Here is a 19,021-nt window from a genome sequence, read left to right on the forward strand (position 1 = left end):
GATAAATGACCCTAGTGGCAAAGAACCGGAGTATTGATGTTTCTTGGCATGACACTTTTATCCTTTCTATGAATATAAAATAAAGTATCCTAATTTAGGTGGAAAATTACAAGATTAGGCTTTTTGTTCCATGTTTTGGGAAGCTAAATTTATGGAATGAGACTGAAGCCACAAATCCCGCTGTATCCCAATGAGTGATCTTCGATGAGATGGAGTTTAATAAAGTCGGTTCATCACTGGTTCCCTGAAGCTATGTTAACACCGAACACTTGGCTCCTGCGCAGCTTAACCTCAGATACAATATTGATACGTTCAGCCACGCGGTTTATTAATGTGTTCAATGAAACTCACACAGAATATTCAATAAAGAACATGGCAAAAGTAGTGGGTCAATATCAAAATTTAGGATTAGATGTGCAAATAAGGTTTAGGCAACAAAGGAACGTCTCCCCGAGTTTCAGATATCAAAATGGTGTCAGATGCCTAACATGAAATGTTACTAGGTCGTTGTTGTGTTACCAAATAAATGCTTGGACTTTGGCAAGGCGAGGTAATTTGTCAAGACCAGATTCTTGGCAAATAGCAAAAATTGCTTGGTTTTCAATGCGATCACGAAATTGTTAGTTAAACCGATTAAAAGTATTTACTTTACTTTAATTTGTTTACGACTCTCCTCAGCAATCATTTCTAGAAAGCCACGAGTGTAAGCTGATCTAGAGAAGTTGAAGTACCAACCTATTTCAATAGTTTATTAGTTGAACGGAGGGCACGTGCAACTAATCCTAGCTAGTTAAACTTGAAAAGGGTGACTGTGAGCACGAATACCTTGCTTTCCAGGGATTTTTCCAGAACACCAAATGTCATCACTGATTATCAGTGATCTACTAGTGATTTTCACCGTTATTTACCCTTTTACGGTAATGGAATGCTTATTCTCTGGCGATTTATAACTTAAAGGGTGAACAGTTTTGTTTTACGCCGCACTTAAACGCTATATGACGTAAGCCTGTAGTAAGTGAGTTTGGTTTAACGCCAAATTTAGCAATATTCCAGCAACATCACGATAGGGGACACCAGAAATACGTAAGCCTGTAAATAAACGAGGCTGGGTCAGACAAAATCCGTGCAGTTAAAAAATATTAAACACAGTTCATATGACAAGAGTCTAGGACAGAAAATAAGTATTGAATTGTGTTTCAGGAGAACGTCTACAACTTTCTATGCCGTTATCGTGAGAAATATCATTTCAAGCAGTTTTCGGACTGGATAAAAGTGGATGGATCTAACCCGATTTCACGTTTGCTAATACGAGGGCTACATTAATGTTCAGTCGATATGCAAATATGAGCGCCCAGTGTTCTGAAGCCATACATGAAAAATGGCTTTGTTGTAAAATCAATGTAATCACAGACAATCGCTGCTCATGCTGTAGTCATATTGATATCAATAATAGCGGTGAGTGAAGTTAGATTAGAATAAAACGCTCATTCTAACTAAACCCGATGTCAAGCGCTGTTTGAGGAGCACACAGTAAAGAATAGAGACGCATCATCGTGTCTTAATGTGTAACCCTGAAAAACATAGAACCCGACGCGCACAGACACGCACGTATGCAGGCAATAATTGTTCACTCTGAATTGGTCGTAAACCGGAAATCTGTGTCAATTAGGGCTATCAGAATGAATTCGTTTTTCAATCATTTCGGCTTCTCCAGAAGGAAAGCAGATATCTGCGTGTGTCTAACACCATTGTAAGGATGTATATTGTGTTGAAGTACGCTTTGTCATTAAAGGTGTCTGCTTTAATTTACGGTGCACTGACCCAGTCCAACAAAATGTGTCTACCCCTGAGACTACCTATTCTTCAACATTGGCCTACCTACGCTTGGGATAACGCTAAAGTCGCTTTGCGGGATGATCAGTGCTAAGACGTCCCAGCAGTATGTGTCATGCATCTGTACAAGACATAGCTGAGACTTCTTTGTAAAATTTACATTTTCAGCCAAGCGATCTTAACAGTACGAGTGAGTGAGTGAGTTTAGTTTTACGCCGCTTTTAGCAATATTCCAGCAATATCACGGCGGGGGACACCAGAAATGGGCTTCACATATTGTACCCATGGAGGGAATCGAACCCGGGCCTTCGGCGTGACGAGCGAACGCTTTAACCACTAGGCTACCCTACAGCCCCCTTAACAGTACGACCGCCGTAGGTATAAGTTACCATAAACATGTTATGATAAGATCACGATCTGTTTGTATATATGCAATGTTGTCTTAAGTCATTGTGCCTGTATACCTATGTATACAGGGCAGACTACTCCAGGGCAGAACCATAAAGTAAACCCTTTTGACAGCATGGAGGCTTACTGAAACATATACCACTCAAAAGAAGTTAAGAACACATCATATGGCAGATGAACTAAATGAATATGTTCTTTAACTTCTCTTGAGCTGAATATTTGAAGGTTCTCCGGTACAAAGAAAACGAGAATCTTCGACCTTATTTATATCTAAAACTCATATATATCATAACCTTCCAATCACAAATATATATTGCAAATGTGTTCGTTCCAACCAGATCAATATTTGATTTCACCATCCAATCCAAGCTTCCATTATACAGTTGTATCTCGTGGTTATTATCTTGGACTGACGTCCTGGCTTCAAGTAGGCATTTGCTTCTCGGCGAAATCCTTGCAAAACAGACATTTAAAAACTTGCCAGAACCTCGACAAGGCCAGCAGTACCGAGCCTGGGGTGAAAAGTGGTGGCTGACCTTAAATCAAGTGACAACATTGTCACTATTGTGTTAATGCATTACAGAAAGATATCACTGTACAAATTATTATTTTTATTTCTCGGAACGTTCTCGCGGAATTAAATTCTGTGAGACAGAGCGTTTAAAGAATTCAATTTTTCTTCTTAACATTTGCATGAAATCGATATTCCGCAATAATATTGATGGAACAAAGGAACATATATCTGCCTGTTGTCTACTGGAGTTGAAGTGTTTGGTATCAAAATACAATGTGAATCCTTCAGTCTATATATCAATGCCTTTATCGAGATCGTATATCTAGATGAATCACAACGTCTGACAGTCACAGTGACAATGAATGGCGTCATTCCATTAGGTGCGTGCGTATGAAGCCGAACTTCTTAATGCGTTTATGAAATATATGGATACTCAAATAAATCTTTGGAAATTACATCTTTACACAGCCTACAAGGTTTTCAATACGTCCTGTTGCGATGGTTCTATGGCCGAGTGTCTGCAGTGAATGCTTTGCTCATGTGGATAAACTGATGCCCGTGTTGTATGGAACTTCAACACTTCAATGTCTTCTCAGATCAGCCAGTGTTGTCACAGCACTGTTGAAGGTTTTACAGACAATACTGCATTACGCACAATATTGACCATTCTCCATAACCTCAGCCCTTAGCCTTGTGCGCAGAGGACATCAAACCTGTTCTTTCTTTAAGCCTAAAAGATGGAGACGTGCCCAGCCATCGGGTCTAAAAGAATAGTGATTGCATACTACCACAGAAGTTGTTTGAAAATTCAATTGGTCTCTCATTGTGAAAGTGTATAATGAACACTCTTGTTCGCTGAAGTCGCGCGAGGCTACTGGATTCAAATGGATTTCGTTTATGTAAGCGATTTTGGTTCAAAATAGCTCAGTCGCTTCAGAATCTTTTATATCTTTCGGCAAGTAGAAAACATCCACATAAAAAGCCAGGGGAACAATTATGACCAGGATCTTGAGATAGGAAAGGAAGATGAGAAATGAAAACCTGACGCAAATCCACGTAGGTTTACATTGTATTGTAGAACGATGACATTGCCAGCCTATCGTGGGTTGTTGTATTACTAATATATTTTCTGATGTAATTCAAAGCGTTGTGAAAGTGCCCTAGGTAACAGCAACTACATTCACATGATCATAAAAAGAAACATCTGTTTCATATTCAGATCTACACCTGAAGAATCAGTGTCACAAAAACTGAACTATGGCTGATATTGAATTTCAATCAATTAAATAATATTTCTTATCATTATAGAAAGCGTTTTGACACATGGTTTTCTCATTCTTATTGTTGTTGTTGTTTTTCAACGTTGAACCTGACACTGTACATTTTATCCACAATTTGTTGCAATAACGAACGACATTCTAACCAAACATAAAAAAGCCTTAAAACTGAATATGAACCGTCAGCTGAAGTCGCGCGAGGCTACTGGATTCAAATGGATTTCGTTTATGTAAGCGGTTTTGGTTCAAAATAGCTCAGTCGCTTCAGAATCTTTTATATCTTTTGGCAAGTAGAAAACATCCACATAAAAAGCCAGGGGAACAATTATGACCAGGATCTTGAGATAGGAAAGGAAGTTTAGAAATGAAAACCTGACGCAAATCCACGTAGGTTTACATTGTATTGTAGAACGATGACATTGCCAGCCTATCGTGGGTTGTTGTATTACTAATATATTTTCTGATGTAATTCAAAGCGTTGTGAAAGTGCCCTAGGTAACAGCAACTGCATTCACATGATCATAAAAAGAAACATCTGTTTCATATTCAGATCTACACCTGAAGAATCAGTGTCACAAAAACTGAACTATGGCTGATATTGAATTTCAATCAATTAAATAATATTTTTATCATTATAGAAAGCGTTTTGACACATGGTTTTCTCATTCTTACTGTTGTTGTTGTTTTTCAACGTTGAACCTGACACTGTACATTTTATCCACAATTTGTTGCAATAACGAACGACATTCTAACCAAACATAAAAAAGCCTTAAAACTGAATATGAACCGTCAGCTCTTTCAGGTTGTTGTGTGGCGACATTTACGGCAGTAATGAGTTGACCTTTAAAATGTTCAGTATTTCCACTGCATCTTTCTTCAAGAACAACGTGTGTCTAGCCACACAATGATGCATGAATTGCATGAATATTTCATCTCAGTAAGCACCAGCCTAATAACAGATGTATTGTATCGATGGAACGACTAAAAAATGTCTCGATTAACCTAGGGAACCATACCTGCACCCACGAAAGTAATGATGGTTCAAAGCAAAGGTGGTGCTCAAGATATGAAGGGTTATACACGATACTTCAACTAGAATGTCGTCCCTGCACCTAAATAATTCGCTTCAGTGTGGCACAATGAACTGTAAGTTGAATGTAGTACATTTTGTGAAATCTTGACGCCATTCATTTTTACATTTGTTTCTCTATTGGACATTATGCACCAGACAACAGGGTTATTCATTATTATGTATTTCAGATTTGTAGTTTTCTGTTGATGAAATCTTCACCTTTGTTTTGGCGACAGATACTATCTGTTTTGGTGGATAATTGACAGGTTATTTTCTTGTGTCGATGTTCAATATTTGCATGAATAATTACAGCAACGATTATTGAATAGTATGGCATAATACCAACTGAGAAATAAGTTGTGAACATTTGAATCCTTTAGCTACTGTTGCCTAGAATCCCAAGGTCTTCAAATTCAAATTAACTCCAATACTGGTCCTTGGTGTGTCCCTAATCTCAGTGCTACTAGGTCTGCACCATTTGTGAAGTTTAAACTGTGTTACGTTGTTGTTTCCTTCTACATTGTACCCGTGAGGATCCGGGTTAGAATTGATCTTCAGTAACCCATGCTTGTCGTAAGAGGTGACTAACGGGATCGGGTCGTCAGGCTCGCTGACATGGTTGACACATGTCATCGTATCCCAATTGCGTATATTATTGCTGTTGATCACTGGATTGTCTTGTCCAGACTCAATTATGTGCAGACCGACGCCATATAGCTGTAATTATTGCTGAGTGCGGCGTAAAACTAAACTCAATCAATCAATCAATCAATCAAAACCTTCTACAATGTAGAGTCATGGCGTGATGTGGATGAACTATCCCATATGTGGAGAGTGTCTTCCTGGAGACAGAACTTTCCTATGTGGAAATCGTGACCTTTCACTGTTGAATTCGTCTTTTATGAACCTCCCTATCCTCCCGATAAGTCTCCTCACACTTAACCAGGATTGGTGTTCCTCACGCAAAGTCCTTAAGCACAGTCGTCGAAAACGAAAGCCTTGGCCATCATCACGCCTCACCGACATGCCTGTTTCAACACACAGTATAATAGTACAAAAAGGCTTGTTCAATTTTACATCTAATTATGACATTACATTAGGTTCTAAAGTTTCGTATTTGTTTAGCCACTTGTTTTTGCGGACCTTAATACTAAATGTGCTATCTCGTGGTTGACGACAGTGTGAAACTATACGCTGTTCATTACATAGCGCCAAGATGTTGCATGAGCTGCCCAAGAGGCGAGAAATAGCTTCAGTTTATTGATTATGTAATTATTTCATTGTTGGTACGAAGAAGGTAATTACAGCCAGGAAAATGGTTCCACTAGCAACGTGGTGGTTTGTTGACTACCTATTCAACAGATAAGTGTTTTTTGTATTACCCTGACAGAGAGGGTTGTGTTTTTAATATGTTTGGGAATTATTTCCTAGAAAGCGGCAACAACCTAGCTATAGCCTTCCTCCCGTCATATCAAACTCTCTAAGGTAAATACCTTGTCAATCATTCGTGGTTTGGTCAATCGTTTTAAACTTTGTCAATATCATTATTTCTACAGCAATGCAAGAAAAACCGTCGTCTGTACGTCCATGCCTCCGATATTAGTGGGATCAAATTTAAGCTGAGTGACATGTCGACGAAGGCAGTCAATTGGCCATAGGCTGAAGAATTCACTGCAAACGAAGCGCTCGATAGTGGAGGAAAACGTTTTTGTTCCCTCGCGATCCCATCGACAAATAGTTCAATACGAATTTCAGAAGCTGACACATGGAAACTCTAGTTAGGAAAACTTCACTGTTATGTTGACTTTTCCAGTTTGGGTGTATGGACGTAGTGGAAGACGGGGCTTATTATAGGATTACGTCCGTCTGTGGGAACAGGATATTGAGGCAATAGATTGAGCAGGGGATTAGACATGGTAAATGGTCCCAGCCAGTGCTCATATATGACCTGGGAAATATTCTTGTGAATCATCACAAACCGACGTCCGAACGTATGATTAGCACCAGTGCACAACGTGTATGCATCCGAGTTTGAAATTGTCCTATTATTCTTTTAAATTACTCTTCATCCATCCAATGACCCACCCATCTATCATGGAATGTTCCATCATATGTAAGCTCATTATATGGTCCTGTTCATAAATATTTGCATCTATTTATTATATATCATCTACTCCTCCATCCATCTTTCATAAGTCCATCATCCATCCATCCACATGTCTGCCTGCCCCATCTGTCCCTTTATCTCATTCATTTTGCTACATCCATTCATTATCTATCATCTATCCATCCTCCATCCATCCATCCATCCATCTTTCTTGTAATTCCATCATCCGTCCATCCAAATATCTATCCATCCTCCCTCCCTCCATCCATCCATCCAAATATCTCTCTGTCCTCCATCGTTCCATCCTTCACTCCCCTCGTTTATTTTCTGGTCATATATCCATATATCGATCAACCATCCGTCTATATATCTGGTCATCGAGGCATCCATCTATACATCACCAAACCCTATTAACTATTCCTGATAGGGTATTATTAAAATCGGTTATCAGTGATTGTGCTTAATATAGCAAGCTTATAGTGATCGCCATGCATTGATGAGTTTTGACGTGATACCCCCATACGCCTTAGAGAACGCTATGAGGAGCCACACTAACAAGTTGGGGAGCCATAACAAGCCTATAAGACAACGCCGTAACCCTGACCTCTGCTCCACAACGGCCACGCATGCCGTCGTTAGTTGCCTTGGATGTTGAACTCTTTAGTATAACGTGTTTTGTAACTGCCTAACGTGATTGGTTGTGTTCATCCCTTGTCGTATATACATTATATCAGGTTTCTCTATCGCATTAAGGGAGCTGTAGCATTGGACTTTTGGTATGTCAAGTATCTCAGAATGACGCAATGTGTTTTTGTGTCCGGAAGATGACACAAACACCATCCTTGACTGTTGCCCTGAGTGTTTGTTTCCTCCTGGCGTTGACTGGGTGTGCTGATGTAGAGGTCACTGTTGCAGAAGCAGCCCGTGAGGATGCTGTAAACATCCCTCCGTTTCCTAAAGGGGCGCCTGAAGAGGTAGATCGAGAGTCAGGTGGTGCACAGTTCCACTAATGACCTGCTTATGGACGCTTCCAGTCCTCAAGGCAAATAGCTACCATGCCCTAGATCATACATACTATGGATGTCTTTGCCCTTTTAAGTGTGAGATGTTTGCCTTAACGTATAATTCCTGTACGGAGTTAATAGGAATGATCGTCCTTGTCACGCCTGAGGGTTTAATGGATGTTCGACGTGTAGGCTAAAGTCACATTATTTGCATGTCACCACCTCATATTGTTGTAGATGGGTGCATTAACCAAGCATGTGTCCTCTGTATACATGATATAAGTGGTCACTAGCTCACATTTATGTAGATGGTTGTAATAGTCAAGCATGTGCCGTTAACAACCTCTTATTTTTTGTAGATAAATAAACTTTAGTCACTTTTTTGTGTCCTTTGTCAAAATGAATATAAGTGGTCAACACCTCGTGTATATCTAGATGTGCCGTCTGTCAAAATAAGCACCTGCGGTAAACACGTAATATTTATGCAGATACATTAGCTAAATATGTGTCCTCTTGAAACATAGCGCACTCACATTAATCCTGGTGTGCTGCATTATGTACGGCTTGCGACAAGGCGTCATTTCATATAAATACCATGATTACCACAGTTCTTCCACTGAATGTGTTGAAGGTACAGGGTCATATTTTATTTTCAATCTCACTTAACCCTTCAAACCCAATGCATCCCAATGTTCGGTTTCCGTCTATTCTTGCCCGTCCTGATCTCAGTCCTTAATTGTCATTCAACCATTCGCGCAGCCACATACAATAGTCTGTCTCACAGTCCCTGAACCGCATTATTGTCCCTTCTGCCCTTCTGTATAACCCTTTCTGCAATGCTAAAGTCTAGATTTCTTCAGGCACAGAACCTCACTGGGGCTACTTTTCAATTTAAAGGGAACTCTTGGCTTCTAACTTATGTGAATTAGCGTTAGTCATGTTTGGTGAGTTGTACAAGGCTACAGATAGCTGTCACAACGTGTTGGGCGGACAAGTCATTACATAGTCCAAGCAGTTAATACAAGCAACCAAATCACCAATAATAATACTTCTATTGACTTCTTAAGTTTTGTGCATAGATTTTTGTCTCCAACTCTAAAGAGTTCGCCAGTAAATTACCAAGTTAAGCTAGTTCCCACCGGGTTTTTCTGTCGTTAAAACTAATTATACGTTATCTCATGGCCCAGAACCTTTACAATCAGTGCCAAGGAGCGGTGCCGGGAGAGTCATTTGTAGCCTAAACGGCGATATATTCCATCGGAAGGGTCCCTCTCGCACGGTTCAATCACGATACAATCTTTCAACATGGCCATAAACTGATTAACCAAGTTAACACTGTCATAAAGTGTTACCGATACACACTAAAACACAAAAACCCATCACAACAGTTTTTAATTCATCCTATTGCAAGAGTTATTGCCGCGTCTTCTTCCACTGGCAACAACAGCTTTAAATATCGTTGTCCGCGAGACTGATCTTATCGTACACAGTTATAGATGGGAAGTCGAATATGTCAGACCTGTCTGTGCTGCAATACAGATGCGGACCCCTTCTTATCGAATGATTTTCAATATGGAAGCATGAGCTGTTTCGGTTTATTAGCAATCATACAGTTAGCTGCGTGTTTTCACCCTTTGCTTGTTTGATGTCATGCGGTGTATCCATACCAGTTTCTTGTGACTGTTTTTTATTAACCCTGAATTTGAATGGAGTATTCTCAGTCCATTCTCCAAAGAGGATGGGTTCGTCGTAGATTGAATGACTCCGTGAGACAGGTTTAACGTCATTTTTAGGATTATTCCGCCAATGTCAAGACAAGGATGGCCTCTGGACCTTGGATTCCTGTGAGAAATCAAACCCAGACTTCCTAAGTGTCGGGTCATTGGTAACCAAGCGGCTACCTCTTCTCGCACGGCGAAGACGTGATAGCTACAATGGCAGATCACACGGTATTTGTCCAGCTATCAGTTGCGGTCATTGCAACCAATGCTGACGATGCATCAACCACGAAATCGTTATGTAGTCGCTCGGATCTCACCATGTAATTGGTGACGGTCCGGAGTCTTATTGTCTATTATTTTTCGAAATATCTGATGGACATTCTGATCCATGTTTGTAACCCTCATTATTGAATTTCAACCCGTAGTGCTGGCTACAAGGAATAATATTCATATCCTTATAATACCTTGATATGTCCACGTTCTGCTTTAATGGCGGTAGATATGTATGCCACAAACGAATATAGTCTTGTCTATATAACATGGCATTACAGTCAATACTCCGTCGTCCTCTGGCCGCCCAGACATCCCTTGTTGCGTCCCTTGGAGTGGGTGGGTGGGTTCGGGTCCCGGTACGGTGGAATTGTGTTTGTAGGTTTATCAGCACCATTCCCGTGGGTACCTCGTAAGGATGAGAAAACCGCAATAACTCGGTGCGCCTAGTGGCTGCAAGATGCTCCCCGGGGATTTTAGATTGTGCCGCTGAGATTGACATCCAATGATCGAGGAAAAAATGCCAGCGCCTTGAGCATGTACTAGTTCCGTGGATATGTGTGCTATAGAAATATCCTATGATAATAAACCCTTGAAGGTCCGGGTAAGAATATGGATCTACAGTAACCCGTGCATGTCGTAAGAGGCGACTAACGGGATCGGATGGTCACATGTCTTGGTTGACACATGTCATCGGTTCTCAATGCTGTTGATCACTGGATTGTCTGGTCAAGACTCGATTATTTACAGACCGCCGCCATATAGCTGGAATATTGCTGAGTGCGGCGTAAAACTAAACTCACTCACTCACTCCTATGATAATAATATCTTTCACCAAAGTGGCAAACGTCTTAGACCTGCATCACCTTTGGCGTTCTTCACACATTACGCTGACATGCCGTGATATAACTGGAATACTGTTCAAAACGGCGTTAAACCAACTCACTCACTCACTCCAGCCCTGCAGCTACGTATAACCGTGTTACGGTTGGCTTCCTAAAGAATATTATAACAACGTGTCATACCGCTCACAGTAACTTGCCTAGATAAATAGACACGGCTGTCAAACCATCCTCTCAATTGAAATATACTGAACAAAAATAGTTAGGGATATATGTACATTTTGAAATTATGAATAATGATGTATTTATTCATCGACACATTGATAAAATATCAATCATAAAAATACCAATATCCCTAACTTATCTTGTCCAGTATATGTGTGACGATAGCTGGCATAACACTTTGTTGCACGAAATATGATTAAACCTAAATTTCCTAGTCAGCTATTATATGCTACATAATATGCATATTATATGCAATATAATGCTACATTGATGTACTGTTATGAATGTGACCTAACGTATGTTTCATATGTATGTCAGTTGTTTTTCTTGCATATATTTCATGATCTTCCCGATCAAGCTGCAAAAACCACGTAGTCTAAACCCTCTTTGCCCATTCGTTACTAAGCTAATATTTAAACAAATATAGGCCCCCTTTATAATAAACCAACAACATCCAAAGACTGCATCCATAGAAGTACGTCACACCTGGTTAAGAATAGAGTATGAATTGTTATCATTCTTGAGACATGACACTACCAGATACACTATCATTTTGATGTTCCTCTCTGTTTACGATGTAAAAACTGACGTTGAATATGAAGGAAGCCATCAAACGCATATTAAATTATTTTCAATATAGAAAATGAAATTGTTCTGTGTATTTAAGTATGAGTTAATCAAACACAACAATGCCATATAGTCACACAGTCATCATTCTGTTTTTCGAGAACATATTTTCTGCTTTAATAGAGTGCTTGTCTTTCCGGTTGAAGTGGATTATGCGTTTCAATGTTTCTGTATAGTTTACAACGAAATTCCCATATCCATGCGGAACCAATATTACTAAAGCCAGATAGCATTTGAAACAAAACCTCACTTACTATGAAAATACCATGATACGTTAACCTTCTTTAACGGATGGACCAACGATTGAAATGAGCCTTTGAGGGCTATCTGAGGTCGAATGAAAAACATTTTATTTTTTCAAAAGGGAATAAAAACCCTAAACACGTCACAATTTAATTCTGGACACAAAAAGTTCAGAAACCCTCCGCTCTGTGCCCACTTTCTGACAAGGGATTTGACAAAATGAAACATGCAGTTGTCATGAATATATGCTAAGGATGAAAAAATGAAAAACATTTTCTTCGAAAATTTGAAATTTAAACTCGGCGAACAATTGCCAATGGGCTAACAGTGGTCCATGGGCGAGAATGTTTAGTTTGCTAGTACATTGGTACCAGTAACGTTTGTGAATATCGGCTAGACTGAGTGTCATCATGTCTAAAGACATGACACAAATTAACACATCGCTTATTAATGCTCACACAGAGGTACTCGTGACGCCAAATGTTTAATGTGCTAATCTGTCATTGTTACTTGTCATGTCGAGCGACAGTGGAACCAACATCAATGTGATCCATCAAGGAAATGTGTTTACTCAGCAGTTTAGACCATCAGATGGTTCTCATTGCTTGACGACACCAACCTTGCTGGACAACAGAACCACGAGGTCCACTGACCACTGAATCAATATACCAGCTACATCTGTACATGGTCTGTCGCCTTTTAAAGGTGATAATAATAATAATAATAATAATATGGTTCGTTGCTTTTACTACCGTCTCCGACATGCCTGTAGCTTTGACTCCGAGGTCCATCCATGGTACGACCCTGAACATGTCCAGGGCGTCATGGAAAATGATACTTTCAAACTTCTGTGGAATAGGCCCATATACAGCCTCAGAAGAATTCCTGCCAACAAACCTGATCTTGTCCTTTTTGATAAAGTCAATGAATTTATTTATATCATTGAATTTTCTGTCCCTTTTGACACCAATGTGATTGGCAAGATTAATGAAAAGCATGATAAATATGCGGACCTCGCCTTTGAAATGTCTCGCTTGCATCCCAAGTACACTGTCGCCAGGCTCCCCATAGTTCTCGGTGCCCTTGGTTTGGTACCTCCTGATCTCTTGGCGCAGATCAGGAGAGTGCCCGGGTTCTCCACCGGGAGTATAGCCCTTCTGATACTCTGGGTAATGCAGAAGGCTGCAGTGTTGGGGAGCCTTCATGTTCTCCGGAAAGTTCTTGGTGGGTTCGACTAGGCAGCGTTTCCTGGGAGAAGTCCCATTCGCTGTCTGGGCTGCGTGTAGAGGGGGCAAGGGCCCTGAGCTGAGGATGAGCCTTACCAGCTTGACTGTGCCAGGATCACCCGAACCCTCTCTGCTGCATACTATCTTTAATCTGTAAAACATAATAATAATAATAATAATAATAATAATATTAATAATGTCCACTTGTATGGCGCCGTTTCCACACACTTGTGTATGCTCATGGCGTGATGAGGTTGATGAATTGATAGTATGTGACGTTATGGCGCATTTTGTTTAATCCTTAGGTTTCATTATCATATAGTAACTACCATTCACGGAGGCTGATTATTCTGAGGTTGAGAGTCGTATTAATTTTACGGAAAGGGTTAAAAATAATATATTCAACGAGTGAGAATAAAGCCTTCACATGAATTTAGATATGACAAAAGATCACAAGGATACCTACGCGATTGTAATAATGTATGCAATATCTATAGTTAATAATACTCTGCAAATGGCATCACAACGTCAACAATTAGTTAATGTTACGTAGTCATACACTAGCTCGCAATGGTAAATTTCTTATCAAACAAATACAGTAACCAACGGCTAATTTAGTCCGTTAAATACAGTAGTTCATTACAAGACGTTTTTCGACTGAAATATAAGGCAAGTGACCGGGATTAGGATTCGTTATATCCGTCATTTCGTTATAAACGTAATTTACAGTAAACGATATTCGAGTGTAGTTTACTGTGCAAGAAGTGCTTGTCTTGCAAGTTCAGAAAGAACAGTATCATCTTCACTCTGAAAGTTTGGGTTCGAATCCCAAATGAGACTCAACCCCCCTAAAAGTACTAGACTCTGTACTTAACTGAGACAGTGTAATCCCAGACATAGCACATGTTGCATCCATCAATCGTTTGAACAAGATTTAAACTAATGTTTCGTAACCCCCACTTTTCGAATAACGTTATGTTCTGCTCGGTGAAATGGAACCGCATTATTACATAATACGTTTGATGAATATTTTGAAAAACTTCATTTTTGGTGTTTTTCTCCGCATTCTGCTACTGGACAGATTTTGTTGTACGAGACTGACATAATATTTTTCAGATTTATGACAATAATTTTTAAAGTTGGAAATAAGTGGGAAAATAGCCATTGCTATTCAGATGATTGGTAGCAAATACGTCTGACACTGTCCGTGTGTCACCAGTGACTGTCAGTAACCCATTCGTCCTTTCAAACAGTTTTACCCTTTACAAGAAATCTATCTAAGAGGATAGCCAAGGCTGAACATTCTTTTCGCCCTGGCGTTTTATATCTCTGACTAGACTTGATGAATACAGAGGTACATGTCCAGAGCTAAAGATTACAACGGTAAAAAACGTGACTAAAATTACTTCGTGTTCCTTTTTTTTCAACGAACCGATCAATCTTTTGTTTCGAAAGTGCCAAAGAGCGACGGATCGTAAGATCGTGATAGAAGACAATGCCATTCCAACGGCATCGAAAAAAACTCTTTCCCATATGCCCAGTTTTGATGAAACGGAATTCGAAAAAGAAGTAATTAACTTTGTTGTAGTAATATTGATATCTTGTGAGGTTGTGGACCTCTAAGCCTTTCTGTGGTTGTGGATCAATGGGATCAATGTCTCCCAGACATACAACACATTTTTTCTGCATCGAGAAATCGTAATTATATTTTTCAATTGCAAAACCTACTCCCAAAACACATGTGTCGTTTACGAAGTCTGAAAACGCTCACCGCATGCCTTGTTTGAGCATTCGTGATTCCTTTCTTGACTGTGGTGAAAAACGCAATGGTTTTGATGCGACAAGACTTACAATGCTAACCAAGCAGAAACGAGGAATGTCCTGAACTGTTGCATAAAAACTTTCTTAAAAGCCCTTGAACTGTTTGACGTAGACATCAACTGCGCGTGCGCTAAAAACATATTTCCGGTATCAGTGGTGGTGCCTCATTGATCTCGTAAGAGGTGGATCTCCTTTACAGACTGCTTCCACTCTGCTTGACAATCTCTCGTTAAATTGCAATACTCCTGCATTTTTTCAGTAATGATTTAAAAGGAGAGTTTGATGTAATTGTTTATCTGTTTCACATCACAAAATAGGAAATGTTCACTTGGCTTCCGGAGTTAAATATGGCGCCCTCTGGCGTCAGGGGAGGTAATCAGGCAGATATTTCCTCTATTTAGGTTCAGGAAGCATTGTGAGATGAAGCTGACATCCACGGATCTCCACACGGCATCAAGTTTGACGTTTCATCTGCATCTTTTAACAGCTCCGTGCCTCGGGTAGTGAGCAAGCCATAAGGCGGGGTAATAAAGTAGTAGTCCTCAGAGTCTTTGGGCAGAAGCCGCTTGCTTCAATCCAGCTTTTCATGTTTTCATTCACTCCTTTCTATTCTGCGGGCGGACATATCCGATTTAGTGCAGAAAAAAACAGTTTCAGATGCTGATGTGACCATTTCGGTATTCATTGAAAGCCACCATACATTCTAATGACTACATTACTGATATTCACCTTTCTACTGAGTACTTCTATCACTGGTGAACCGAAGAAGGAATGAGATTTGCTTATACATTGAAATTAGCCCATAATATGTTGGTCCTAACTGAACAGAGAGGATATCATATTCCTCATCCCGTGACACTGCTCTGTCTCTCTTTCATCTGATGGGAGGAACACGAATCGAGTACAAAGGTTCAATAAAAACCCAGATTGATGAATTTGAATACTCCCTGTAGCCACTGCAAGGAGACATTACATCATTTATCTGGTTTGGGCAGAGTCTCCCAGCCGCTTTAAATCTTATGGTAACTATATAGTCCTTGGCAGCTGAAGAATGATATGACCATTCGTGGTGAAGTGTTAGTAATTGCCATCTATCACAAGCATTAATAATGGGGTCCATGAAATTCCCGATTTGGTTAAGTGTTATAAGTGTTAGTGTACTTTCAGAGAGACAGAAAACCAAATTACCATCCTTCTACACATAATGACAAGTGGAAAGAAATTTTGAATGTTGAATTTTTATTCATCTTCTACTTTAGACCAAAAATGTCTTCGACTTAAGTGAAATTGTAGGCATCACACCAACATTTTGTGGCAATCATGTTAGACAAAAAATCATCCGGGTCATTGTTAAAGGTCATATGCGACACTTGTATGTCAGTCACTTTCGAGAGGTTGACTGAAAAAAGTTCGATGACGTTTTTGTAGTTTTCGCCTACACTGTGACACTGCCAAGGAACTGTCTATTCTGTTTCTGTTAAATCAGCGAACGTGTGGAAGAAATCAACTGATGACGTTCGAGTTGACATGGTTTTGTTGTGCCAAGTGTCAGATCAGAGCACATGTGTCGCAATCGTATCTTGTGCTGCTACATGTCTCAATATTGTCGTTTTTAGAACTTTCGAACAGTCTAGGTGCACATCCTGTCAGAAGGTGTTTCTTGTAGAATTGAAGCTAGGATAAAATACGAAAAGATTGTTTGCCCACAATGTCTCAAGATGTTTCTTGCTTTGATACCTTTCATCGATTCGTACTTTCTTTTTGTTGGAACTCCTTGATTACTTGATGTTAAAGATTACTAGTCAATTCAGATTACATGTTACAAAAACAAAACGGTAATTTAAGGCGTCGTCTGATGAGCTTCTCACTGGATGAGGCCACCATCAACTGCTGGTATACTGGATATGTGTATGCTACTGTAATTAACGCCAGATACTGTGGTTGAATAGCGTATTTACTCATTCGCAGACCTCCAACCAATATGAGCGAACTCTATCGCAAAATGTCACTTAAACATAGCTGTCATCCAGTTATTCAAACTTTATCAAGATATGTTATTTTTTAAAGATATCTTGTCATAACCAATGATAATTAAACTCAATTTTGTGTGTTTGTTGCAGGTTGCATACTCCGATGTTTACGTGTCTCTCAATGCCCGGATGTCTACCGAGGGCGCCGCCATGGCCCACGTGATCGGCGAGTACAACATGCCACAGACGGTAGTGCTAATTCAGGACTTGTTTCTCAATGATGGATTCCTGACAGGGTTTGAATCTGCTGGAAAGGGTACAGACATTGGTTCCTTCAAATACGAGGTGATATGGGACAGCATCACCGATGGTATTCTCGAGAGAATGCTCACGGAACTATCTATCACAGGATGGAAGATCATCGTGCTACACTGCACCCCGAAACTTATGCAGACTGTCGTTCATGGCGCCATAAAGTACCGTTTTTGGCACTGGACATGCGTGGTTCATGACTGAAAAAGCCTACACGGATAGTCCGGAAATCTTATCCTCCCTCCCAGAGGGACTTCTGTCTTTCCAGAGTTACAGCCTGACTGGGATCTCGGGTGTCCTCCTCAGCGCTCTAAAGACTATTGCCCATGCGTGCCTTTGTCAGCTCAGTGAGCTGCGCTCATTTATGGATGCAATCCCTCTTGTGAATAGTTCCGATTCCTGTCCAGCTCTAGAACCTCAGCTCGCCACAAATCAACTCCTAATGAGGTGAGAGCTATAGCTCTTAGTCCCTAATATGTCCAATAATATGTGTAAGAAGCAACTATAATATCAAATGTTGCACCGACATTGTGACCCTGTGGGTCTTCCTACAAGGTTCCGCAGTCTCGGGGTCACGGGATTTATTTCAACCGCAATAAGATAATTTCCTCATATCAATCCGAGAAATTGTTTGCAAGTTGCATTTTAATTATATCCTCTACTTCTTAATTACACACTCTACTTAATCATTTTCGGTAAGAGGTGGACCCGAGTGGCTTTTTATCACAAATTATTTCAAAACATCCTAAGATTTAACAAAAACTATAAAGTTATTTGTTTAACATATTTTGAGAATTCCAGCACTACCCCAAAGCCATCTGAAGTGTAAGCTGCCGTTATCTCTAACCTGAATGTAGTTCTTGCCTCCTTTTGGTCAGTGCAGGGTTTTGTTGATGCACTGAAACTCGTTATAGATGATGCAATTTAATTCAATGATCACACGCACGCCATCGATTTTTCAACAAATTCACTCTACGGATACCCACAACTGACTCTGCTAATCATTATTTCACATAATAAACTTACGTTACCATCACAAGAATGTCAGCTAACTCTAATTATACGTTTCACAAAAATCTATTATATCATCCCGAGGGTGATGCACGTTGACGCATACACCTGTGGAAACTGATACCGATGTGCAAACAGTCTCCATCACGTCTCACTGGATTCTTACGTAAAAGGGAGCTATTATTCTGATGTGATTTCATGCAGTTTGGATTTACACATTAATATGGATTATGTTGTTTACGCAGATGACTAGATTCTGTTAGGTAACGTTAAACCATGACGGATACAGATTCGTCCATTAAACCACCGGTCATCACATTTGGTCATGTTGAATATGAAGGTAAGTGCTATAATGGAGTGAGTGAGTGCGTTGGGTTTAATCCCCTTTGAGATGTAACAGTTATATCACAGCGTGCTAGCTTAATGTTGGAGGAAGTCCCGAAAGTGATGTGGGACTCTTTTGAGAACCCTTCGAGCATTTGCTTCGTACTCTCAAACGACTGCAGTAGTGTTGAATGTTAAAGTCTTTATGTTAATG

The 19,021-nt window shown here is 40.0% G+C and overlaps 1 protein-coding gene across 1 annotated transcript in view; it reads left to right on the plus strand.

Annotated features, from left to right (window-relative positions):
- The window catches only part of LOC124290386 (glutamate receptor ionotropic, NMDA 3A-like), a 105,943-nt gene that overhangs the window by 33,709 nt on the left and 53,213 nt on the right, over nucleotides 1-19,021 (plus strand). The window contains exon 2 of the mRNA XM_046727122.1: nucleotides 17,311-17,919. Coding sequence (XP_046583078.1) covers nucleotides 17,669-17,919 — 251 coding nt within the window. The 5' untranslated portion in view covers nucleotides 17,311-17,668. The remainder of the gene's footprint in view (nucleotides 1-17,310; nucleotides 17,920-19,021) is intronic.

This window comes from Haliotis rubra, unplaced genomic scaffold, assembly GCF_003918875.1.
Source record: "Haliotis rubra isolate DU_JTF1 unplaced genomic scaffold, ASM391887v1 Scf10, whole genome shotgun sequence".
NCBI lineage: Eukaryota > Metazoa > Mollusca > Gastropoda > Lepetellida > Haliotidae > Haliotis > Haliotis rubra.